Consider the following 27,561-nt stretch of genomic DNA (forward strand, 5'->3'; position numbering starts at 1 on the left):
TTGGAGACCACTGGTCTAAGGAACTTTGTACCGTATCAATCCACCTATATCTTGGTCTTCCTCTGGGTCATTTTCCTGCCAACCTGGCAGAGAACACTTGTTTTCCTAATCTTTCCTCGCCCATTCTGTTTAAGTGATACCACCTGAGATTAGCTCTGCTAACACATTCCTGGATGTCGACAATGTCAAGTTCTTTCCTAATATCCTCGTTTTTAATATGATATTGCCATTGATGCCATCTGTTCACGCCTGTAATCTTTCTCAGGACTCTCATATCTGCGGTCTCTAGTATTGGATCAAGTGTTTTACTTCTGACCCAACTTTCAGATCCATAAGTTAAAACTGGTTTGAACACTGTCTTGTATACAGCTAATTTAGTGTTCCGACTAATTTCTCTCTTATTCCATATGAATTTATTCAGTTGAATTCCTATCATACCAGCTTTGTTGATTCTGTTGTCTATTTCCACATTTAATTTGCCATCTTTAGTAAAAATCGTGCCTAAGTAGCTGAAATGTTTTACTTGTTCCATAGGTTCTCCATTCACAATGCAGTTGACATTTTCAACTATTCTGCCTATTTTCATTGTCTTTGTGTTTTTATTGCTGACCTTCTTGCAGACTTGTAGTGGATTTATTTTGGAAGTATAACATTGTCTGCATAAAGCAAGAACTGACATTAACATCTCAAGTTTTGATATCATGTTTAATACCACTTTCCTTCATAATGTGATCCATATAGATAATGAATAACAGAGGAGATAATGATGTACATCCTGGTCTCACACCAGATTTAACATTAAACCATCTTCCTGTGCTTCCTTCAATTCTGACTGCTGACTTGCAACTCAAATAAAGACTAAGTATTGCTTGATATAATGCCTCATTGACACCATATAACTGTAGCATATTGATTAGCTTCTCTCTTGGCACTTTGTCATATGCCTTTTCCAGATCGACAAAACCGAAATACAGATCTTTGTTATATTCCCATGCTTTCTCAACTATTTGTCGTAAAGTGAAGATCTGATCCTGACAGCCTCTATTTGGCCTGAATCCAGCTTGTTCTTCACCAAGCTTTTCTTCCACAATTCATCTCAACCGTTTCTCAAGTATACTTGCATAGATCTTGCCAGGAACACTCAGTAGGGAAATACCTCTATAATTCTCACATTCAGTTTTATTTCCCTTTTTATATATGGGTACTATTAGAACCCTACTCCAATCATCGGGAATTCGTCCCTCGGTCCAGTCTTCCTGAACTATGCAGTGCAGACACTGTAAGACTTTTATACCTCCATACTTGAGCATTTCTGGTCGAATATCATCTACTCCTGCTGCCTTTCGACATTTCACGCCTGTGATGGCTTTTTCTACTTCAAGTATGGATATGTATTCCTGACCGTATGCCTGTTGAGTGTTTTTTTAACATTGTGCTATCACTGCCTGTTTCATTTAGCAATTTTTCGAAGTAATTACTCCATTCTCCAAGGATATCTTTTTCTCCTGTTTTCATGTCACCTTTATCATCTCTTAATCCTTTTAGAGTAGTCTTTCCTCCATTTCTAAGCTTCTTCAACAAACTCCAGAATATTTTGCCACCTTCTTGATATTTATTTTCTATGTTCTTGCCAAAGTCCTCGAATGACTTTTGTTTAGCTAGTTTTATGCCCTGTTTAGCTTTCTTACATTTGTCTCTGTATTCTCTAAGAGCACAAGCTGACTTATTTGCCAGGAACTTTTGATATGCTTTCTTCTTTTCCTTCGCTGCCTCTTTAACTTCCTATGTCCACCATGGAGTTCTGATTTTTCTATCCTTGCAGACAACCTCACCACATGCCTTTCTGGCTGAATCAGTCAGGGTTTTCTTTAATGCTTGCCACTAAAGATACAAGGTTTGGTTCCTGTTCTCAAGCTCTTTCATTTTTTCTTCAATAATCTTTGTGTATTTTAGTCTACAGTTCACATCTGAGAGCTGCTTAACTTTTATTGGGGTGAAGGGCCAAAGCTGTATAACAGAGAAGACCTCCACACAGCCTTTAAAGGAATGTGGAGAAACGACCAGGGCTTCTGACCTAATGTCCAATCCTCACCTTCTCGCGGTGCACCCTTTTGGGTATATACCTGGATACTGAACGAATGAGGATTGGCTGGCAATTTGGGATTTAGCCGACCAAATTGTATTCTTATTGGTTTAAATCAAAATACAAAATGATGGTACAACATGTTGAAATCACGACTCTTAAGGTCTGGGTTTATGGACCAGTGCAGATCACTGGTCCTTAAACACAGTCATATATATTCCTGTCCTAACCAGTTTTCTAATAATTTTATATCACCACTCTCCTAAAACATAGCCTACTCTGTAATTGACTGTGCTATTTTGCACTGCAAAAAGTTGAGCTCTAGAAATGATGACAGACAGATCTTGGAAAATTATGATGCCATGATGAATGATATAGTCTGGTGTCTTCTATCTGATGGTCAGGGTTATCACATGGGATGTGGTAACCCTGACCTCTGGCTATAATTCCAAAATCACCAAAATTACAGCTAAGCTGATATCTGTTCCTGTTCATCTATCCAAAACACAAAACCAGTAAAAGCTGTTAAATATACAGTAACATTATTACATCAGAGCTCTCTATAAACTCTTTTGCAAACAGTTGAATATCTTCTCTCAAACTTTGGACTATACAAAGTGTGGCTATTAAATAATGAGACTGGTTGCAAAAATATGGTTTATTATTACAATTGTATAACTTAAAATTGTTATCCCCTTCAACATACTCCTCTCCTCTATCTATACACTGTCTCTACAAATTTTCCATTGTTGGAAGCAGTGCTGGAAGTCATCGGGTGTTATCTGCTTCATTTTCTCCTTTACCTCATCCACTGACTGAAAATGGGTGCCTTTCAATGCAGATTTCAACTTTGGAAAAAAGTAAAATTTGCATGGAGCTAAGTCCGGCGAGTAAGGTGGATAGTCCAATACTGGGATCTTCTTATCGGCCAGATATTGCTTTACAGATGGTGCACTGTGGGCTGGAATTGTCCTGATGGAGAATCCAAGCGTTGTTCTTCCACAGATCGGGTCGCTTCTTCCTCACTCATTTTCTCAGCTTGGCCAGAACCTCAAGGTAATAATGCTGGTTAACTGTCTGACCCTGTGGTACTCATTCAACCATTACCATGGCACTAATATATATATATATATATATATATAAAAAACGATCAGCATTGCTTTCAGTTTTGACTTGCTCATTCTTGCTTTTTTCATTCTCAGTGAAGTGGGTGTTTTCCAGTGCATCGATTGTCTGTTTCTGAATCGTACTGGAAAATCCACGTCTTATCACATGTAATAATTCTGACAGCGGAGCCTGCAAGTCCGGCTCTGCTGTCAGCCAGATAAGGTAAAGGAGAAAACTGCAGCACTACTGAAAAAGATACACCTGATGACTTGCAGCACTGCTTCCGACAATGGAAAATTTGTATGCAACAGTGTATAGACAGAGGAGGGGAGTATGTTGAAGGGAATAACAATTAAGTTGTACAATTGTAATAATAAACCACATTTTTGTAACTAGTCTTGTTACTTAATAGCCACACCTCATATACACACACACATATATACAAACAACAACACTTTTTTTGAAAGCAGTAGGTGTGTGTGTATATGTGTGAGAGAGAGAGAATATAAAATGTTATATTGGAGTGAGAAAGTAGGTTTAAAGCAAACTTTGATTTCCAGGTAGTAAGAAAATGGAATCTCTCAGAATGGATGATGAAAGATGTTCAGCTAAAACTTTTTAAGACAAAGCATTAGGATTAGATTAGATCTCCTATAATGAGTTTGTATGTATTTGTTTATATATAATATAAATAATAATAATATAGTTATCTATGTTTAACATGTTACATATAAATTAGTTTTTTTTTTTTTTAATTATAAGGAAAGGCTCTTGCTGTCAGTATTGCCAAGGCATGTTGCAATGGAAATGAAAGCAGATATTGCCAAAAAACCTGAAGATACAATGTTCCATAAAATATATATACAGAGGCATGAAAATGTGAGGTAAAGATGTCTCTCTTTAAAACTTGTTGTATTGTTTTCATTTTATATCATCTTATGAAAATAATAAAAATTATTGTTATGCATCTTTCTATTTCTCTGTTTTTCCACCCAGAACTTTTATTACATATCTGAATTCAATGTTAATTTTGGTGTTTATTGGCAAAATGTTATGCAAGAAATTGTTATTCATTTAGTGTTCTGAATTAATTTGATTCTTCAGAGAAAATTATTCTAGAATATAATGATATTTGAAAATATGCTTTTCTGAAAAATTTGGATGAAATTAAATGTGTTATGAAAAAATGAGGATCTGTTCTTTTACTCATAGTTGTAGCACTAGAGAATGATATTCGAAGTTCTTGATTATTTTTATATGAGATAAATGTATTAAGCATAAAAACAAATCTGGATTTAATGAAATTTGACTAATGTGTTTAGAACAAACAAACAATGTGGATATTTTAGATAAAGCTTTGATGTACCTAACTTTTGAATGAGATGCTGTTGATATTTAGAATCAGTATATTTTCCCATGTTTGTTTTCTTTCTGTAGATCAAGAACCTTTCATTTCTTAATCTACAGAAAGAATAAAAATTAGAAAAATAAAAAGTTAGAAATGGAGTAGAGAGGATGACAGAATGGATCAGATGACAAAGAAAAGGTAATGAACATAAAGAGATGCTGGAAGTTTGGCATTATTAGAGTTGACTTTCACTGTAGTGAATATGAACCACAGGAACAATTTATTAATAGTGAATTTCTTTTAGCAAAGTATTGTCCCTATGAAGCTTTGGTCCAAACTCTTCAGAAGTTTTGTGAGCAAGTTTGTTTGTTGTAGTGAGAGTCAATTGTGCTGTTTATTAATGAAAAGAATTAACAACAGACTACTAGCAGAAAATCTCTGGGAGAAACTCAGTGACAAGTAGATATTAGTATCAGAAACAAAACAAAAAAAAAAAGCTCTCAAAAAGCAGAGATGTGGAATAACAGATATGCTCAAAATGGAGGTCAAAAATTTTATACCTTTAGTCTATTGTCTTCTTTTGGCAGTTGTAATTTTATATTGGCAGAGTCCTTTAAGTTGTCTGTTCAATCATTTTGTGGCCTCAACTTTCCCCAGACATAATGCTAACATTATGCTGGAAGAAATGGAGGAAGCAGGGAATTTTGGAGTGATTGTAGATAGAAATTTTAAGTTCAGAGGACATGTTGCAAAGGTTGTGTAGACATCTCAGAGAGAGAGAATTGCTGCAACATTGATTGCATTGCATAAAACTTTGATCAGACCACATCTGGATTTCTCTGCTCATATCTGGTCTCTGGGATTTGGAGGTGATGAAACAGCCTCAGAGAGAATATAGTAAAAAAATAAATAATGATATCAGGACTGTACAGTGTTAGTACGAGGATAGACTGAGGCCCAAAGACTGCAAAGTTTGGTGGATAGAAGACAAAGGGGAGGATATGATTGAGACATTTAAGCTGTTGAAGGATTCTTCTTCTCTCTTCCATCATCTATATGGATGATGATGATGAGGGCGAATGAACTCTTTCCACTTCTGTCTGTCCCGGGAGTCTGAACAATTCTGTCCAGTTTGGTGTCACTTGTTGTGATTTGGTTTTCAGGTCCTCTTTTATTTTGTCTATCCATCTAATTCTGGGCTGTCCTTTGGATCTTTTACCTTCTATCGTTGTATTCAGGGCTTTAGATGGTAGTCTTTCTGTTCCCATTCTGGTCACATGACCAAACCATCACAGTCTTCTTTCTTGGATTTTGTCTATTATTGTTATTTCTTGTTTCTTAGTCCATCCAGCAGAGATACTCCAAGTAATATTCTTAGCCAACCCATTTCAGTAACTAATAATTTTTTTCTCTTCACCTTTTTGATATTCCAGCATTCACTTCTATAGAGGAGTATTGGGAGATTGTTTCATAGATTCTTACTTTTGTTACTTGTTTGATGTCTCTTGACTTCCGTATTTTGTTAAATCATCCAAAAGTTTGGGATTGCTTGACTGATTCATCTGTTTATATCTTTTTTAATTTCACCATTGTACTCAATAACTCCTCCAAGGTAGGTGAAGTTTTCTACCTGCTCTAGATTCTTACTGTCAGTTTCAATTTTCAGAATGGTGCTTCTTTTTCCTATTTGCATAATTTTTGTTTTTTCTATATGTTTAATCCAGATTTTATACACTCCTCCTTTATTTTATCAGAAATTTGCTGTAGATTTTCTTCTGTGCTTGAAAGTAATGCAATGTCGTCTGCAAATTTTAAATTTGTTACATTTTTTCCATATATTTTGATTCCGGATTCTTCATTGTTTAAGGCCTTATTGGTTGTTTCTTCCAGTGTAAGATTGAACATGTCTGGTGACAGATTGCATCCCTGTCTTACTCCCCTCTCTATGTGGAACCAGTTGGTTAAGGTGTCCTCCATTCATACTGCACTTTCAGATTTCTCATACAGATTCTTTATTATTCTTATTGTTTTGTTGGGAATTCCAAATTCTTCCATAGTTTTCCATAGTTCTCTTCTATGGATTGAATCAAATGCATGACAAAAGTCTATGAAATTTATGTAGCAACTTTGGTTGTACTCTAGTGTCTTTTCTATTAGCTGTCTTAAGATGAATAGTTGATCAATTGTGCTTCTTCCTGGTCTGAAACCTGCTTGTTCTTCTCCTAGTTCTAGTTCTATATATGGCTTAATTTGTTTTTGGAGTACTTTTGTAAAAACTTACTTGGAATACTGCAGAGGCTAATCCTCTGTAATTATTACATTCTGTTTTATCTCCTTTTTTTGTATATTGGAGTTATAACTGATTTGGTCCAATCAGTAGGCACTGCTTCGTTTTTGTAGATCCTTTCAAATAATGTTTTTAATGGTTCCAAAAGTTGTTCCTTTCCTGCTTTTAAGAATTCATGTAGTTGATCAATGCCAGGTGCTTTCCTAGTTTTGAGTTTTTCTATACTGTGTGCTATTATTTCTTCAGTAAAGATATTTGTTTTCTCTTCCATTTCAGTGGTGGATAGTAATATCCTGGGAGCTGTTTTTATTATGTAAATCTCTGAAGTATTCTTCCCATCTGGCCATTCTTTTTGTTTTACTTTCAATTAGTTGCCCCTCTTTGTTTTGATCATTATCATTTTTGTTGTCCATGTCTTACTAATTTGGTCTCTTTGTTTATATAATTCATGAAGGTTATTTTCTTTTGATAGCTTTTCTACCATTTTGCATTTTCTTCTAATCAGTTATTCTTGTCTCTTTTAACTAGTTTCCTAATTTCTCTGGTTAATCTATTATATTCATTTCTGTTATAGTTCTGTTTTAGTTTTATGCTTTTCCTTTGATTGCTTAACCTTTTTACTTCATTCGAGATCCAATCCTTTCTACTTTCTCTTTCTGTGTAACTTATTGTATTTTCTGCCAATTTTAATGTTATTTCCTTTTAATTTGCACCAATGTTCTTCGATGTTTATATTCTGTTTTGGTAGTTCCTTGAGGTTTTTATCTAGTTCTAGTTGATATTTTCTTAGAATATTGTTGTCTTGTAGTTTTTTTACATTCAGTCTCCTTTTGACTCTAAAAGTGCTTTCAGGTTTTAACTTTATTCTTAGGTTTGCTAATACTAGCTTATGGTCTGATCCGCAATCTGCAGAAAAGGATCTGCAATTACTTGATTTCCATCTTTGGTTTACAATAATATAGTCTATCATATTCTTGGTTTGTCTGTATGGTGATATCCATGTCCATATTCTTTGAGGTTTTGGATGTTTAAAGAGAGTGTTGGTTATTGTTAGTCTATTATATGAGCAAATGTTTAGCAGTCTTTCTCCATACCCGAACTTTCCGATTACTCTTGGCCAGATATCCCAATCTTTGCCTACTTTTGTGTTTAAGTCTCCCATTACAATTAGGAGATCTTGACTTGATGTTTGCTGTACTGCTTTTTTGCAAATCTATATAGAACTTCTTAATGTCTTCTTCTGATGATGTCAAAGTTGGTGAGTATACTTGAATAATAATTAGTGATCCGATTGATGTTTTAAATCTTGCTTTAATTATCCTAGGTGAGATAGGATTATAGGACAATAGAGTTTTGAGCCTTTACTTTTAATAAATGGACAACAAACACCAAGAAGGAGTTGTCCTCCCTGCCTGAAGTTAAGATTTTGTACTGTCCATGATGGAATTCTCCTTTTCCAGTCAATCTGATTTTGCAGAGTCCAATCACTTCCCATCGGTTGAAGGATTATTATCAGATAAACACTGGGAAGATTTTCATATGGTAGAATGAGGGAAGGAACTGGGACAAAGAACCATCCCTGGAAGTTTCAAAAGGGAAAGGGTGAGAAATAAGTTTTTTTGCATAGAATGCATTGCCTGAGAGGGTTGGTAAAAGTGCAAACAGTGGATGAGTTTAAGGAATGGCACAATAGCCTTTTGTGTTCACTAACATTAACCTCCTATGATGATTAAAGATACCAAGAAACTATATACTTGGTTTAATCCTTTATCCAAGTGTAAGCAAAGTTTGCACCTGAAATATAATCAGGACAGGGCAACTCATATATACAAGCTAATAACTTCACATCACTTGCATTACTATCCCATGATGCAAAGCACATATCCTTATGGGTATGTATAATGCTATGCATTATGGAAAGGGTCACTACCCAGACCGGTTTCGACCTTTGTATAGGTGAAGCGGCTCTAAAAATAAGACAATCCCAAAAGATCGCCCAACTCAGTGTTGTTCCCCTCAGTGACAGATTCACCCCACCACCAGGCAGAGCCATGAACTCAACAGCAGCTCCACTCAGAGACAGGCAAAAACTTACCTCCAAGCAGGGCCAGATCTGCCCTGCACTGGTTTCAACCCTCATTGAGATCTCATCAGTGGAAACCAGACCCAGATTGAAGTAATGTGCAAGTCATATTTTCATATACAAGTTGCCAAAAGGTGTCACATATACTCTGGATTAAAGATAGTTGTTGAAAGTGTTTCCACTTGGGTATACTATAAATTAAAGATACCAAGAAATTATATACTTGATTTAATCCTTTATTATATACAAAGTTTTTTCCTGAAATATAATCAGGACAGGGCAACTCTGGGTCTGGCTCCCACTGATGAGACCTCAATGAAGGTCGAAACTGTCTGGGTAGTGACCCTTTCCATAATGCGTAGCATTATACATACCCCATAAGGATATGCTTTGCATTATGGGATAGTATGGCAAGTGATGTGAAGTCATTAGCTTGTATATACGAGTTGCCCTATTCTGATTATATTTCAGGAGAAAACTTTGTATATAATAAAGGATTAAATCAAGTATATAATTTCTTGGTATCTTTAATTTATAGTATAACCAAGTGGGAAAACTTCCAACTTCTGTGATGAGTTTTGTGATTCCATGGAGGTCAAGAAAATAATAATATAATAATTATCTTTTCCAATAATTCATCTGTTCATGTAATATTTTCATAAAGCACGAGAAAGCCATTTGAAAGTTCTGCATGCTGTACTCCTGTACAGCAAAATACAGGCTTTCATAGGGAATAGATTGAAGTGTGGTAGGCTCAGGACTGTACCCAGGGTGAGAGAGCACTTGCTACCCATACTTTTCTGTAAGTCCAGATACTAAACATGAACCATGTTGTGTGTGATATCCAACGTGAATTTCATTTATGTTGATCAGAATCACATTTTGAACTTTTAATTTATGGAACAAGAACAATAGAAACAGAAAATTATTATTATTATTTTTTTTTTAAATTTAAATTCTGGTTGGCTTACAGGTGACAAAAAGGTGGAAATTATTATATTATCTTACTGCATACTCATACACAATACACTGTACTTTTGAACTGACCCTCATATATTAACTGAAGTTAATATATGAGGGTGCTTTTAATCACTGCCTCCCAGGATATTATTTTTTATTTTTTGAAAACTTATGGGATTCTTAGTAGTTTCCTCTACATCTGTAATTCAAATGAATCAATTCACTTTCTATCTTTTTTCTTAATGGTCCAGTTTTCACTTGCATACATCACTTCTGGAAAGACCTTTCCTTTAATAGTTCTAGCTTTCATACCGTTACTGACATCTTTTATAATTTTTGTCAAGTTCAAACATAGCTTCCCCACCCAGTGCTATGCTTCTAATGTTATCTTTACATTGCTTATCAAGAATAAGAAATTATTCTTGACCCCAGTAAATCATAACTTTCAGCAACCTCTCTTTCTCTCTCCCGCCCTCCCTCAATAGATTCCTCCAAATTACCAAAAGCCATCGCTTGTGTTATGACTATTTAAATTCCATCCAGCTTTTTTACTCTCCTTTTCATCTAACAGAATCAATCATTCTAGATATTCTTTAGTTTCTGCTGTTAAGGTTGTGTAATCTGCATATCTCAAATTATTTTCTTTTACTTCTGAATGCTGATTCCTGCTGGATGTTTATCTAATCCAGTCATCCTCATAACATTTTCATCCTAAATTTACATTACCCCCATGGAGTTCCAAGACTCATTGTGGGAACCCATTACATCACTCTGCTAATCTATCTTGCATTGCCAGTTCACTAATCTGTCTTGCAAATGTATTTTTGTTCATTCACTGTGTATATTTTCTGGCAATTTTGTGGGAAGAAAAATAAAAGTCTCTCAGATCAAAAAACAAATGTTCCCTCTGCATGAGACTAACCTGCCTTCAGTTAAGCATTCTTATAAAGATTCTTTGAAACCTATGAACACAAACCTGCTCATCGAGGTATCACAGATCACTTTTACCAAGAGTTTTCCCGAAGTCAAGAAAACTGCTGGGTATCAGTGCTATGGGCTCACAAATATTATACACAGAGAGAAAATAAACTCTCGGTAAAAGTGACCTGCAATACCCCAGTGAGCAGGTTTGTGTTCATAGGTTTCAAAGAATCTTTATAAGAATGCTTAACTGAAGGGAGTTAGTCTCACGCATAGGCAACATTTCTTTTTTGATCTGAGAAACTTTTATTTTTCTTCCCACAAAATTGCCAGAAAATACAACAATGAATGAACAAAAATACATTTACAAGACAGATTAGTGAAGTGGCAATATAAGATAAATTAGCAGAGTTACATCATTCAGTGGGCCCGCAAATATCACCATTTAGCATTGCATCTATTTCTGAATGAAAATTCATGATGGCATTATACGTTTTCTTTTTCGTCTTAATTGTGTCTTGAACTATTGAGGCAATGAGATAGTGAAGCTTGCTGGTGTTGTTGGTGTATGCATGTTATCATCAAAAAAACTGATCATGAATTGCTTTCAGCTTTCTTTTTGCTGTCAGTTTTACAGTAGAAAGTTTCTTCAAGCTTGATAAGATGCTTTTCCAGGTTTCAGAGATTTAGGAATTATTTAACAAAGGGGAAGCATAGAGGACTGAGAAATGGCTAGCTGAGGTTGCTCAGAAGTTTGAATGCCAATTTCTTGATTCTTGGCACAGTTGGCATGAGTTCCATGGCAACAGAAATTGCATGAAAATATCTTTTCTATAATGACCAGTTTGCATATTTAGCACTTCAGAGCTTCAAGTGGTTTCTCTGTCCTAGCGAGACTTGAAGTGATCTGTCATCACTCAGCTTTGCTGCTGTCATCTTTTGTTTCATGCTGTAGGCATCGCTATATGTCGTGTGCAAGTGCTGATATTAGAATAGAGGGATTTTTTATTTTTTTTTTTTAAATGTTCAGTCTTGAGAATGAAAGGTTGGATAAAATCACTTTTAATGGCAATAATTAAGAGAGCTCAATTCCAAGTAACACATGGGGAGACCACATAAAAGATTTAAGGAAAAATAAGAGGTATACAGATAGAATTAATGGCAGAATTAAATTAAAAATCAAGATATTATGAAATAATCTTTCTATCTTCTTGATATAATTGCCATTCAGGAATATGTAAATAGTGATAACCTAAAGGGATATGATGACTTAGAATGGAAGGGGCAAGGAGAAGGAAAGAAGAAAAAGAGCCAAAAAATGAAATCTAGATGGATTAATGCAATTTGTAGATGACCAAAATGTAAGTGTTGACAATACTGGAGACCTACCAAAAGCAGATTAATTTCATAATAGGGTATAGGGAGAATGTACCCATTCTCCTTATTTCCAACTAAATCATTAATTCCAATCACAACCACAACCTCCCTTGCATGCTTGCTTCTCATATCCAGCACCTCAATTACCCATATTCTTCCTCTTGTGAAACAGACCTTGTGCACTCTCTCATCCACTGCACCTTTTATGATAGAATCTCCATATATATTTCTTGAGTCATATGCTACTTCTTTTTCTCCACTATCTTTCATTTTATTCTTTTGCATTCTTTTGTTCACATCTACCACACATCTAATTTCATTCTGTACATACAACATCTTGTTCATCATCTTAATCATTTCATTCTTCAATTCTTGAATTCCTGCTATTGCTTCATCAGTCACTTTCTTCCATTCCTGCAGTCACACCAGCTCTTACTTCATCAGTCAGACACACTTCCGTTTCTTTAATTATGCTTGTTTTTTTTTTTTTTTAATCATTTCTGTATTCACAATAGCATTCTCCACTCATCTTCTTATGCTTACTCTTCTGACCATCATTCTTTCATCTTCTGGCTCATCACTCAACACTACCTTTCATCTGGTATTCTTCGCTTCCATTTCCAACTTTCATTCAAATCATTGCCATCCATTGATATATCACACTTTCTACAGACCCTCACTCTTTCACTTCTTTTGTTTAATCTCTCAACAAACACATCTGCCACATTTGCCTATGCATACATATTACACTCCTGACAATGAACAATCTTAGAGAACACACCACTCAATAGACTCGATTTTTTGTGTAGTGCATCTGATTGGCCTAGTTCTTGCTTCCATTTTTGCTTCTGTTAACAGCTGTACATAGAATTCACCACAAATCCTATTAACAACCTTGATAATTAATACTCGTTCAGTCTCAGTATCGTTAATATGCAGTGAAATGCATAAAATTCTTCAAAGTATTCTATAAAATAAAACTTATCTTTGCTTCAGTGACTGACTTTTGTTCTATTCTTCCTTGACTTTCATTGTACTATTCTAAATATTTTAAAAAGCAATAAATTACCTCAGATTAACAATCGCAAACTTCAATGATGTTTATTATATTTACTTGAATATAACTCGCCCTCGTGTATAACTTGCACCCTTGATTTTACTTTACAAAAAAAGAATTAAAAAAGTTTTGCATATACCTCGCACATGAAAAAAGTTTAAACTCATTCACGTCGGGACAATAGTAACTCACTTGCCACAGTAAACAACACACCCTCCCAACAACCACTTGCAGATGCAAGAAAAACAAGTAGTTTTATTGTATCACTGAATAAGATACAGAGACATTTGTAATCTGTGTAATATATTTGTCAACAAATAGTGTAGTTAGAGACAACTACATATCCCTCTAACTACAAATAGTGTAGTTAGAGGGATATGGATTTGAAATTTTCCATGTCATTAAGACAGATCACAAAGGCTAACCTCAAATAAATTTCTACTGCCAAATTGACCCAGCATACTGTATAATATTATTATTATTATTATTATTATTATTGTTCCAGGAAACTCCAAGGAGTCGACAGACTCATCGAGGGAGGCCCTAACATCATGTCAAGAACAACTATTCAACATTCACACAGTATCTATCATACCTTGCCTTGAACTCATTCACGGTCGTAGCACCCACAACAGACTCTGGAAGCTTATTCCACTCATTTACCACTCTCCAAGTAAATAACCTAGCTCTAACACCCTTGTCAACCACGCTCTTGCCCAGCTTCCATGCATGGCCCCTAGTCCTCCCACCACCAGTCATATTTTCAAAAATATCTTCTGGATCAATCTTATAAAAACCCTTCAGTAATTTGAATGTCTCAATCATATCACCCCTCCTTCGCCTATCGTCCAATTTCTGCAACCCACAAATCTTCAACCTATTCTCATAAGGTTCATTCCACAGACCTGCTATCATCTTGGTCACTCGTCTCTGGACCCTCTCCACTTCCTCCCCATCACGAAGAAACCCTGGTGCCCATAGCTGGGCACAGAAGTCCAGATGGGGTCTTATCAAGGCTTGATACAGAGGAACAACAACTTGTTCGTCTCTGCATGTTAAAGTATTTTTCAGAAGCCAAGTGATTTGGTGAACTGTTTTAGTTACTTTTGCAATGTGCCCCCTAAGCTTCAACTCCCTATCCACCAACACTCCCAAATCCCTGGCCTCATCAATCTCCTGGAGTATGATTCCACCAATGCGATATACTACTGCTACTCTTTTCACCCCAAAGTGCATAACCTTACACTTTGCCACATTAAATTGACATCCATTTTTCCTAGCCCAGTCCTCCAAACTATTCAAATCATCCTGTAAAATTTTGACATCTTGTGCACTCACAATTGCTCTACCCAACTTTGCATCATCAGCAAACAAGTGAACACTTCCTCTCAGATCCTTTCCAATATCATTGATGAACAAATTGAAAAGCAGTGGTCCAAGAACAGAGCCCTGTGGCACTCCACTAGTCACAAGACGTCTTTTAGACTCCACTCCTGAATAAACCACTCTTTGATATCTCTCCTTCAACCACCCTCTTATCCATCTCACCAACCCTATATCTATACCCATCTGCTCCAGTTTACTGATTAGGGTTCCATCTGGTATCCTATCAAAGGCCTTGGCAAGGTCCAGTAGTATCACTGTAAACCCATTACCCCTATCCAGTTCAGCCGTCACTGTTGTTTAACCCCTACTTGATTTATTATTCGGACTCTAGGTATACAGTCAACCATTGCTTCATGCATGCACTTCTTAACTACCTCCCATGCACTATCAACTTCTAGTCCTTGCAGTTGTACATGCCATGGCACTGAACCAATCAAACTCCTAAGCTTGTCATACTTTCCAGCCCGATAATTCCACATGTACCCTGTCTTAATTGAAAATTCTACACCTTTAGCCACCTCCCAAGTTAAGACCCTATGATCACTCTCACCGATTGGTGGCAATGTGGTCATATTTGTTACAGCCAAATCCTCAGATGTAATTACTAGGTCAAGCACTCTCTGACCCCTAGTATTTTCCATTACATGCTGTCGCAGATAGTTATCCCTTAATAACCGAATAAAATCCAATTCCTTCCTCCCGTGTGTCCTCTCCTCACTCCAATCAATGCGACCATAGTTGAAATCTCCCATAATAATCACCCTCCTTCCACCCATTTCTTCTATTTGCTTGTGCATACTGTCACCACCATCTTTTCCATCACCTGGTCTATAGCAGCACCCAATTGTATATTTAGTTCTGCTAGCCACAATCTCTCACCAAATGGCCTCAAATGTGCTCTTTTCTCTATCCTGCAATTCAACTTCTATTCTCCTTGGCTGGAGCTCATCAGCTATCATCAACAATACTCCTCCCCCCATTTTATTCTCTCTGTCATTCCTGAACACACTATACCCATCACATTCAATCCCACTAGTTATATCATCTACAGTCAGCCATGTTTCACTAATACCTATAACCTGTGGTCTGGAAGTGCCAACCATAGCCAAAAACTCTTCCTTCTTGTTCCTAATACTCCTAGCATTAGTGTACATGAATTTAAGACCCCCATTAGCCCCAACCCTACCTTGATGCCTTATATTAACTATCCCACTCAGATTTGTTGTCCTTATTTGCTCTGGCATATTATATTCATTCTTACATTCAACTGCCTCCATAAGGACTGTATTTCTACTCCCCCCCACCTAACAAATCTAGTTTCCCTGAATTTGCACATCCACTACATTCAGCAACACTTTCTCAAGTCTTCTTACACCGTAACCATTCAAATGCAAGCCATCCATCTTATATAGATCCTTTCGCCCATCAAACTCACTCCACACATCCACAAATTCCACACCACTCGTCATACATAACCCACGCATAAAGTCATTCGCAATTATAGCCCTCCTTTTAAACATTTCACTGTCATACCGTGGCAAAAGACTAATCATTCTAACTCTCTCACTCTTTTCTTTTGCTACCTCAAACAATTCATTCAGGTCTTCTATCATTTCCATTTTATCTCCTTTCAAATCATTCGTACCTAATATGCATGTGAGTCTACCTGATGTGGAAGCGGCACACAAATAAGCAGCAATAAAATTCAACCAAAGGGATGAAACTTTGTGTCAGTTGAGCTTGTCCACACGATGCAGAAGCAGAACACAAACATAATGAGAAGTCCTGTCGTTCCGACAGGACTTCTCATTATGTTTGTGTACTGCTTACTATACTATACTAGACTAGACTAGACTATACTGGCAAAACACCATGCTGATGTGAATGTGTTAAAACTAAGAAATGTATAGTGAATGTTGTTATGGCAGTTTCAGATATTTTGGAATTCAGTTGAAGAGAATCCAACATTTCAACTCGATAATTGTCTGCTTGCATTTGTCGTTGAGTTGTGCGATCTTTTGTTAATACTGCATCAATCATATGCATGTCCTCATAGCTGCTCTGTCTCTCTACTGGCCTATCATAGCTGTCCATTTCACACTTTGCTTTCACTTCTCATGAGTCATTCGTGAAGGATTGTTCATTACGTATCTCAAGTCTTGTAAATTACTGGTAATTTTTGCTTGAAATATGAAGAAACATTCAAGTTAGAGTGCTGGTTTTAAACTCAGGTATGATAAACTCAAAGATCTTATGATTACAAAATGATAAAACGGAGAATGAAACTGTGTTTCAAGTTAATTACAGAAGCACTGTCGCTGAAGATTCAGATATATCATGTGATGAAGGTGAGCAACTGATCTCGTAAATAATTTTGGAAATTAAAATTTAAATGCATTCATTTTATAAATAATGTGAACAATTATAAATTATAATGAATACTGAAGATGTAATTATAAATGTCTTATTTTTTGCCTGGAAAACTTTAGTTGCCGAAAATTCCCACATGTGTTGCACCATGATTTTTGAACTTTAATTTTGGGGAAAAAAGTGAGTTATGTTTGAGTAAATATGGTATACTCTATCTGTATTTATTAATAATTTTTAAAATTCTTGATATTTTTGTAATTACTACTGCCATCCTTACATGAAAAGTAGACTATGAAATTACTTTTCACACAGACAAAATATTAACTGACACAAGTTACTCAGATTGATGATTTGGAACAGCATATGACTATAGTGGTTTTTAATTGTTAGGTATGTCACCTCAGAGTTACTGTTGTAGTATTGCTAGATGATTGCTTCAACCTAGTCATTGTACTGTGGTATGAACCTTATAGTGGATGTTCAGTTGCTGCTTATGTTCAGACCATCATTTCTCAGTATCATGTGGTTTCTTTATACAGGGACTGTTTCATTAAATTGATGCTCATGTTTACAATCCCTATAGTGAATGTAAATTTATTTCACCATATATCACTTAACTGTAGCAGTCAGCAGGAAATACAAACAGCATCAATGAAGCAGCATGTGTACCACCATTGACTTGAGCAGTTGCATTAGTTAAAATTTTTTTATAGTCTTTGCTTTTCATCATATCCTGAAGTTGATGGCTTGATTTAAGCTTCCGAAATGTTGAGCTATTTGCAAGTTAAAACTTGCTAATAAATTTCTGTGATAAAAAAAAAATATGTCAAAGTATTTATCTTTACTTTATAATTATAATGCATGTTATAAGGTGATATTACTAATTATGGTTTTCATTTTAACAGTATCCTCTTTGCAGACATCTGTGGGTTTACCAGTCTTGCATCTCAGTGTACAGCTGAAGAAGTTGTTAAGATACTCAATGAACTTTTTGCACGTTTTGATAAGTTGGCAACAGAAAACCATTGTCTTCGCATTAAACTTTTGGGTGATTGTTATTACTGTGTTAGTGGGCTTCCAGATCCACGCCCTGATCATGCACATTGTTGTGTAGAGATGGGATTGGATATGATTGATGCAATCGCGTAAGTATAATGCATTTGAATATTTGTCTTCTAAAATAATTATTTCTCTCTGTCCCTTTTACTTTACAGTCACTCTTTGTACAATTTTACACACACACACACACACACACACACACACACACACACACACACACACACACACACACACACACACACACACACACACACACACACACTGTAATCCCTGAATTATACACCTTAGTGGTGTTTATGTTTGCAATTAGCAAACATAAACACCACTAAGTATAATGCAGACATCTGAAGAAGAGTTATACACCTGAATTATACACTAAGGTGTATAATTCAGGTATATAACTGTACCTTCAGTTATCCAGTTGCATAACTGAAGGTACAGTTACATGGTGCTGTATCAGAAGTGTCAGTTGGCATACACTACCCCCCCCCCCCCTTCAAGATTTAGTTAATTGAAGGTTCATTCATTTGAAGGTCAGATAAGTCAGGGATACTAAATCAATATCAAGGGAGGAATGGGGAAAATGTGTGAAAGAGAAATAATTTTTGCTATGGTATGCAAACATGATAAAGATATGAATGGCTTTGAACATGGTTTAGGACAATATTTAGGATGTATGTAGGATTTTGAACAATATTTAGGGCAAAGGGATGGAAATATACACATTGGGTTCAGACCTTTTGCATATGTCTGAAGAGGGAGAAAGAAAATTCTTCAACAAGGCCAGATACATTACATATCTAATTATAAGGATAGGCTAGGTGGTAATTTATATCTATATACAAATGACAGGAACGTTCAATAAGAAACAAAGGGATTAAGTTTGTTGCTTTATTGAATACATTGTGGCCTAAGATTGTTGGCATTAGTGAAACTTGGCTATCGGAATCAGATATGTTAACTGGAATCAAGTGTAATGGGTATACTTTTTTTAGGAATGACAGAAGAAATAGGAGAGGAGGGGGGGGTACTATCAATGAAATCAGATGACTTAAGTTTATTTAGGATAGAACTGCAAGAAAAAAATGCTGGTAATAATGTCCCAGGTAGCAGTGAGTTTGAGGTTATGAAGTGGAGGCTGACAGTATGAAATATATGGTGGGGTGTTGCTACTGATCTGGCAGGTCAGTTGTAGGGGGCAATGAAATGCATTGCCAATTTAGCCTTATGGGTACTAAACCAGCAATCATTATGGGTGACTTTAATTATTTATACATTAATGGGGTAGAAGAGAAATCTCATGATAAGAATTGAGAGGAATTTATTGAATTGTTGTGAGACAACTTTCTCAAGCAACATGTGAAAGAAGGGCCTTGAGATCAAAGAGTGTTAGATTTGTTCATAGCATCAGAAGGGGTCTCTGTTATGAATATGATTATTTTACCAATAGTTGATGTCAGTCTTCATGCTATGCTTTCTTGGGAAGTATCTAATTATATAGATGCTCCCATGCTGAACTACAAAGCTAGAAATTATGATCAACTTAGGAGAATACTATCTTTGATCCCATGGTATCAGTTACTGAATGGGAAAAATGTCAGCTAGAAAAAAGTCTTTGAAAAAGTGTTTAAATGAGGTGCTATCTGAATGTATCCCTAGAGTTCAAAAAATGAATGAGGTGGGAGTAGAATATGCAGTCTTATTAATCTTATCTTATTATCATCTTCTTGTAGAGATCTGCAAGATGATGATGTGGAAAGAATATTGTGAGAATAAGAGTGAGAAGAGTTATAAAATATATAAACTGCAGACCAGAAAAGTAACAATATTGTGCAGAAAGCTAAATTGGAGTATGAAAAGAAATTGGCTATGCAGGCTAAAGGCAATCTAAAAAAATTGTATCATTATGCCCCAAGAATAACTACTGAATGCAGATAGTACTCTAGTACTATCTGCATTCAGAAGCAATTGAGATTGTTCAATTAATGAGTGCTCACTTTACTAAGATATATCAACCAAGTGTATGCAACATGGTGCACAGTGCTACTGCTCCATTGGATCAAGAGTTAGAGGTGCATGAGAATAAAGTTGAAGAGCTATTGCATAACTTGGATAAGAATTTGTCACTAGGTACAGATGGGATATCAGAATGTGTGATAAAGGAATGTTCAGCCAAATTGGCTAGGTCTTTCACATGGTATCAGCTTAGGAATAATACCACAGAAATGTATGATAGTTCCATTGTACAAGGGTTGTGCAAAAACTAATGTATCTAACTACTGATCACAATATCTCTGGTGTGTGGTGGTGAAGATTTTAGAGAAGTTGGGAAGAACTTGCATACAGAAATTGGTAGATAAACAAGCTATACTCTGCAAAGAGCAGCATTGGTTTACTAAAGGACGCTCATGTTTTAGCAATTTGCTCATATTTTTATTATTGTTATACAGGTATTTCGATGGAGTCCAAAGAATCATTGTGGGAGACCCAATCTATCAAGAAAATCTATCATACTTCTCCTTTAACCCATTAAAAGACAAAGCACTCACAACTGACTCTGGCAACTCATTCACAACTCTCCAAGCAAAAAATGCTGTCCTCACACTCCTACTAACCACACCTTTATTCAACTTCCAGAGATGACCCCTTGTTCTAGTCCCAGCCAAGTGCAGAAACATTTCTCCTGCATCTGTCCTTTAAGCAACTGAAATGTTTCTATCATATCCCCAATTTTTCTCCTATCAGCCAACTTCTGCAATCCACACACTTTCAATCTATCCTCACAGGGAACATTCCACAGGTCACTTGCCTCTGAATCCTCTCCAGCACGTTCTCATTCCCAAGAAACCCATGGTACCAGACTTGAACACAGTAATCCAGATGTGGACATATCAAGGTCTTATTAAGAGGAATAACAACTTTCTTATTTCTAATTCTAATCAGCTGGCCTGGTTGGCCAAGTGGTTAGCATATCTGCTCTCCAGCCAAAAGGCTGCAGATTTGAATCCCACCATGGGCATGGATGTTTGTGACTGCCTGTGAAAATACTACTGGTGGTGTTCGGCAGTAGATGGCATTGGTGTAGATGATGAAAGTAGTTGTAGTTGGATTGAGTGGTGGAGACGGAGAGTTGTTGAGTAGGTGCCCTCCCTCGATGAGTCTTTGTTCTCCCTGGAGGTATCATGTAATAATAATAATAATAACTTTTAATGTGTTCTTCAATAGCCAAGTTGATCTTTTGGGGCTACCTTAGCAATATGTCCTCTAAACTTTAATTCTCTGTCTACCACCACCCTTAAATCTCTAGCTTCATCTATTTCCTGGAGTATAGTGCCATCAATGTGATCTACAGCTTGTAATCTATTTATCCCAAAATGCATAATTTTACATTTCCCCACATTTAACTGATGCCCATTATCTTTTACCCACACTGACAACCTATTTAAATCATCCCGCAAGCTCTCCACAACGCCGCGATTCATTCCTATATCATTTATGTACAAATTAAGTAGCAATGTTCCCAGCACTGAACCTTTCGGCATGGCATTAGTTACCTGTTTTTGCCTTGATTCTGCCTCTCCATATACCACTCTTTGATATTTGTTCAGCAGCTACCCTCTTATTCACTTAAGCAGTCATGTCCATCCCCATTTGTTCTAATTTACGTAACAGAGTTCCATGGGGTATTCTGTCAAATGCCTTTGCAAAATTCAGCAGAATCGACATATAGCCATTTCCTTTATCCAACTCTGCTGCTACTCTATTATAAAAAGATAGTTCATTACTAAGGTATGACTGACCCTTTGCAAAGTCATGTTGTCCCTTGTACAGTACCATATTTTTATCTACCCATTCTTGAATCTTCTTTTTGACCAATTTTTCCATGCTTGAGATACTGATTGGTCTATAATTTGCTACTGCAGTCTTAGAACCTCCCTTATGCAAGGGAATTATTTTGCCCTCTTTCCACTCTCGGAACTATTAGAGCTGAGACTTAAATTAAAGAGCCCAGTCAAGGGCATTGCCAGTTCCCTTGCACATTCTCGCAAAATCCTAGCTGATATCCCATCTAATCCCACAGCTGTATTTACATCGAGATTCTAATATCCTAAGCACCTCCGATTCATCTACCTCTGTTTCCACATTAGTGTCTGTCACAATACACCCTCTGTCCAAAAAGAAACTGAACTTTTGATAGAAAATAAAACACAGACCAATTATAATTATTCAAATAATTTATTTCAATAAATATACTCTCCCTCAGCTTTGATACAGTGTTTGGCACGGTCAATTAATTCGTTAAATGAGTTTTTTTATATCAGTTTTTGGGATACTGTTGAGGGTCGTGGTTACTGCTGCTTGAACGTTTTCAGTGCTATCGTATCACTTACCTTTCATTGGCAAATGAAGTCAGGGGAAGAGAAAGAAGTTACAGGGTGCTAAATCAGGTGAATATGGCGAGTGATTGAACACAAACTTGGTTTTTGCTCAAAAACTGTTTCACAATGTTTGAACAATGAGATGGTGCATTATCGTGCAAAAGTGACCAGCTGCCTGTATCGCAATATTCATGCCATATGCGACGAATTCCCGCTATCAATCGCTTCAAACTTTGAGATAAAACTCACCATTGACCGTTTGGCCAGGTGGAATGAATTCTTTGTGGATAATGCCCTTGGAATCATAGAAACAAATCAGCATTGTCTTTACTTTTGACTTCTCCAAGCGACTTTTTTTTCGGATGCCCCTCTTCTGGTGGTCTCCACTCAGCACTCTGGTGCTTTGATTCAGGCTCATACTCAAAACGCTATGTTTCATCACCAGTAATGATCGTTTCAAGGAAGTTTGAGTCCTTATGAGAGCGGTTTTAATAAGGTCCTTGCAGTGTTCATTTCGATACATTTTTTGGTCATTGGTTCAACTTGTGGGAACAAATTGCGAATTCAATTTATGAAGGCCCAAACTCTCGGTCAAAATGTTGCGCACAGTTATTTTTGGAATCCCCAATTCATCTTCAATCAATCTCACGGTTTTCTTTGATGAAATCATGCACTTTTTGGATGTTAACTTCACTCAGTCCAGTTTTTGGATGGCCCTGGCTTTTCGTCATCCTCAAGTGTCTTATGACCACTTTGAAATCGCTTAAACCACTCGTAAACTTGAGTATGGGATAAACATTCATCACCATATGCTTTTTGAAGCATTTCGGTAAAACCTTTACCAAGTTTAACACAAAAGTCAATCACAGCTCTGTTTGAAACTCATTATCCGACCATTGTCAAAACACACTGTCACTCTTGGAACTGTAACTCAGCTTCTAATGAAACAAATGTCATAAACAATTGACACAACACTAATGAAGTTTTCCGCTTTCGACAACAAAAGGATACAACAGGTGGTGCCACTAGTTTCTTCTATTTTTGAAAAGCTTGATTTCTCTTTGGACAGAGGATGTAGGTAAAGCAGTAACCTCAATAGGATGATATATTCTTGCAAAGTGGTCATTCAGTATGAAAGACTATTCGTGGAATCAGCCTCAGCCCTTAGGAACATGCCAAACCTCAACAAATTTGGGTGCATAAGACTGCCCCAAATTTGGGAAACATATATCAGAAGAACTTCAGCCCAAAGGCTAATAATTACCAATATAGCCCGCCAGGGGCACCATCAGGACTTTAGGAAAACGGTAGCTTCCTCGCTTCGTTTCTCATTTGCTGTTATGTAACATTTGCGTGCACCTGTTCTTTATTTTAAGTTCCCAAGAAGATGGCAACATGACATTGCCGAAATATCGGAAAGTATTTATTAAAGTTGTTTTTAATTTATATTTCTAGTGTACGCTGTCAATTCCTTAATTATTAGTTATCATGTTTATCCAGCGTATAAGCCTTTCAACAAGAATTCCCCCATCTCATAGGATGGGTTGAGCCCTCCTAATGAGGGATTAAGTATATTTTATGACTGTAAATCTGTGTTGTGTTCACAGGGCTAATTTGCCTGTTTTCTGAAGGATGAAAAACTAGTTTCTGTGTGAGAAAACCCTCTACCTCCAAATGAGACCTGCTAACTCACCTTTAGTTGAAAGAGACCAGATAAAGGTTCCTCAACTCGTGGACAGTAATCAAACAAGATCTTTCCAATCAAAGGGCTTCGTCTATACCAACTGTGTTACAGAGACTTTGATAAATGAATTAAATAAATTAATAAAAAAATAGGAAAAAAATCATAGAGTAAAAAAATAAACAAAAGAAACAAAAAAGCGAAGAGACTCAAAGCCTCTGGAACAGCCTTCCTCATAATGTGTTTCCCAAATATAACTCTAAGTTTCCTTTCAGAAAGTTTATTTTCCTTATTCTGTTGTGATTAGTAGTTTTATGTTACAAAACTAGTTTGATTTTTTTTAATTTCTTTCTTGTGTAATTTCCGAATTAAAGTTCAAATAAAGTTTTGAGGCTCTGTGCCCTTCATGCAGCGCTTGTTTTACTTATATCAGATTATGCATTTCTTATTATGCCCTCTAGATTTATTCTTTTACTCCATGATTTATTCTTCCTTCTAAGTTCAGTCATTTACCTAATGATATGATTTAATATCTCTGCGTTTTCTCAGATTATTAATTTCTTCTCCTGTGTTGTGGATTTTACAAATATACACATGAAAGAATACATTTTTTACTAAGTAATTTAAGGAAATTACAACGTCACTAGGATATACATTAAAATAAATTTTAATATACTTCAATATTTCGACAACGTCATGTTGCCATTTTCAAGAAACTTAAGAACAAGACACGTGCATGCAGGCACAACAAACAGTAAATGAGGAAGAAGCAGGTACTATTATTTCTCCTAAAGTCCTGATGGTGCTCCCTAGCAGGCAATGTTGGTATTCTTGGGTGATTGTGCTGAAGGTCTTCTGATGTAGGTTTCCCAAATTTGGGGCAGTCTCATGCAGCCAAATTTGTTGAGGTTCGGATTGTTTCTTAGGGCTGAAGCTGATTCCATGAAAAGCCTTTCATACTTGTATTTACCATAGTAAATACAAGTATGAAATACAACTTTCATACTTGTATTTACCATGATAGTATTTACTTGTATTTACCATGATAGTATTTACTTGTATTTACCATGATACGGTGTACTATCGTGGCTTTCTTCCACCGTATTCTATAGCAGGTATCCAGTGCATGGTCAGCAAGACCAGAGTGGCTGTACTGGTGAAACTGGATGTAGTCCTTGTGTTCTGAAATTCTGATATTGGCTGCCCTGCCTGTTTAGCCAAAGTAGGACAGCTTACAGCTGCAAGGGACCTGGTATACACCAGGCAGGTCTGGGGGGGGGGGTCTTTAGTAGAGCAGATAAGGGATGCCAATTTTTTATATGGTCTGTAACAAGAGGTTAAGTCGTTTTTTTTTTAAGTTTTTGTAATTTTTTCTGCGGTGCCTCGGATATAGGGTATGGTGATGGATTTAGAGTAATCCTTGTTGCGGGGGGGGGGGTGCTGGTTTCAATATTTTTTGGAAATTTTTGGAGGGGTAGCCATTGGCTGAGAAAATGTTGAGAATGTGGTTTAGTTCTGTGGTTAGTGCATTGTCATTTGAACAGATTAGTTTAGCCTTGTTGTGTAGTGTCTTAATGACTCCATATTGTTGTGAGGAGAGGGTGGTGGGATTGTTGGTGAATGTATCTGCCTGTATGGGTGGGTTTTCTATAGACTGAGAAAACCAAGGTTCCATCAGGCTGGCGGGTGACTAGTGTGTCTAAGAAAGGAAGGCAGTTATTTTTTTCTTCTTCCAGGGTGAATTTGATTCTGGGGTGTTGGTTGTTTATATGTGTTAGGAAGGAGAGGAGTGCATCGGAGCGATGTGGCCAAATAGCAAACACATCATCAACATAGCGAAGCCAAATGGTTGGTTTTTGTGGGGCAGAGTTTAAGGCTTTCTCTTCAAAAGTCTCCATATAAAAGTTGCCCAAGGGTGGGGAGAGTGGAGAACCCATGGCCGTCCCTGCTATTTGTTTGTAGAATTTTCCTTGCCAAACAAAATAGCCCAAGTTCATTGTGAACTGAAAAAGGGCTGTGATATCAGGAGGAAATTTAACTTGGATTAGCTCTAAGGATTCTTTGAGTGGGACATCAAAACTGACCATTATGTCAGTGTGTTTGAGTGCAAGATTTTCTATGCTGGCTTTGAAGTGGGCTGAGTTTTTTTATGTGTGATGGTGTGTTGTCAGTATAGTGTGAGAGTGCTTGGGCCAAATGTTTAGCTAGTTTGTATGTGGGGGGAATCAATGCCATCCACTAAGGGACGTAATGGCACATTTTCCTTATGTATTTTTGGGAATCCATAAATACGGGGGGGGGGGGGTATGGAGTTAAATGGTTTTAATTTGTTAGTGATTTCCACAGGCCAAGAAGTGGCCTTCTTAAGGAGCCTGTAGAGTTTTCTAATTTGCGAGTTGGTGGGATTGTACTCAGTAGGAAGGTAAATAGCCCGATCTAACAATAATGCTTTCAGCTTACCTGTGTAATCCTTTTGGTTAAGCAATACTGTGGCATTCCCTTTATCAACTTTGGTGATTATTATTTTCTTGTTTTTCTTTTCATTTACTGTTTGTTGTGCCTGTGTGCACGTGTCTTGTTCTTAAGTTTCTTGAAAATGGCAATGTGACGTTGCCGAAATATTGACGTATATTAAAATTTATTTTAATGTATATCCTAGTGACGTTGTACTTTCCTTAAATTACTTAGTAAAAAACTGCATAACCAACGTTTAAGCCTTTCCACGAGAAAGAATACATTATGTTTGAATATATTTTTAAAAATTATCTGCATTGACTAATCTTACTGAATAATGAAATTTGTGTCTCTCTGTGTTTCTTTCACAGGTTAGTAAGAGAAGTTACTGGAGTAGATGTAAATATGAGAGTAGGCATTCATACTGGACGTGTTCATTGTGGTGTATTAGGTCTTAGAAAGTGGCAGTTTGATGTCTGGTCTAATGATGTAACTTTAGCAAATTATATGGAGGCTGGAGGAATTCCTGGGTGAGTTCTGAATATTTATTGACATGTTGTTGAAAAGTGCCCCACTAGTTCTCAGTCAGTTGTGATTTGTGAGTTAAATATTGAAAACTAATATTTTAGTGTCTTAGTATTTACAGATCTTATGCATATATTTAATAATATCTAAATTTAAGGATTTTTGTAAAATAATGTTATGGGTAAAAAAATAAATAGAGATTTTCTGTGAGACAGTCACATTTGAATTATACAAAATGTATAATTTCAAGGTGAAAAACATGGTTCGTTCATGTTGTCATGTGCTGGCCTGGTTGGATAGCATCTCTGCTTTTCAATCAGCAGACTGTGGGGTTAAAATTTCCACTATGGTATAGATGAATTATCTAACTTTGCCCAACTCACATTATTGATGAAAATTAGGTTTGCAACCGTTCATAGGTAAGATTAACATAAAAACGGAATGTGTAGAAAGAATGGTATTACTTTGCAATTGTTTGATGATT

The 27,561-nt window shown here is 36.4% G+C and overlaps 1 protein-coding gene across 1 annotated transcript in view; it reads left to right on the forward strand.

Annotated features, from left to right (window-relative positions):
• LOC150099904 (adenylate cyclase type 5-like) overlaps positions 1-27,561 on the forward strand; it is a 221,665-nt gene that overhangs the window by 24,814 nt on the left and 169,290 nt on the right. Inside the window, exons 3-5 of the mRNA XM_090403170.1 lie at positions 3,953-4,074; positions 17,885-18,124; positions 26,924-27,082. Of these exons, the coding sequence (XP_090259296.1) occupies positions 3,953-4,074; positions 17,885-18,124; positions 26,924-27,082 (521 nt within the window). The remainder of the gene's footprint in view (positions 1-3,952; positions 4,075-17,884; positions 18,125-26,923; positions 27,083-27,561) is intronic.

The sequence above is a fragment of the Typopeltis vanoorti genome, chromosome 13 (genome assembly GCF_054136105.1).
Source record: "Typopeltis vanoorti isolate ZY-2024b chromosome 13, IOZ_Tvanoo_1.0, whole genome shotgun sequence".
NCBI classification, from domain to species: domain Eukaryota; kingdom Metazoa; phylum Arthropoda; class Arachnida; order Uropygi; family Thelyphonidae; genus Typopeltis; species Typopeltis vanoorti.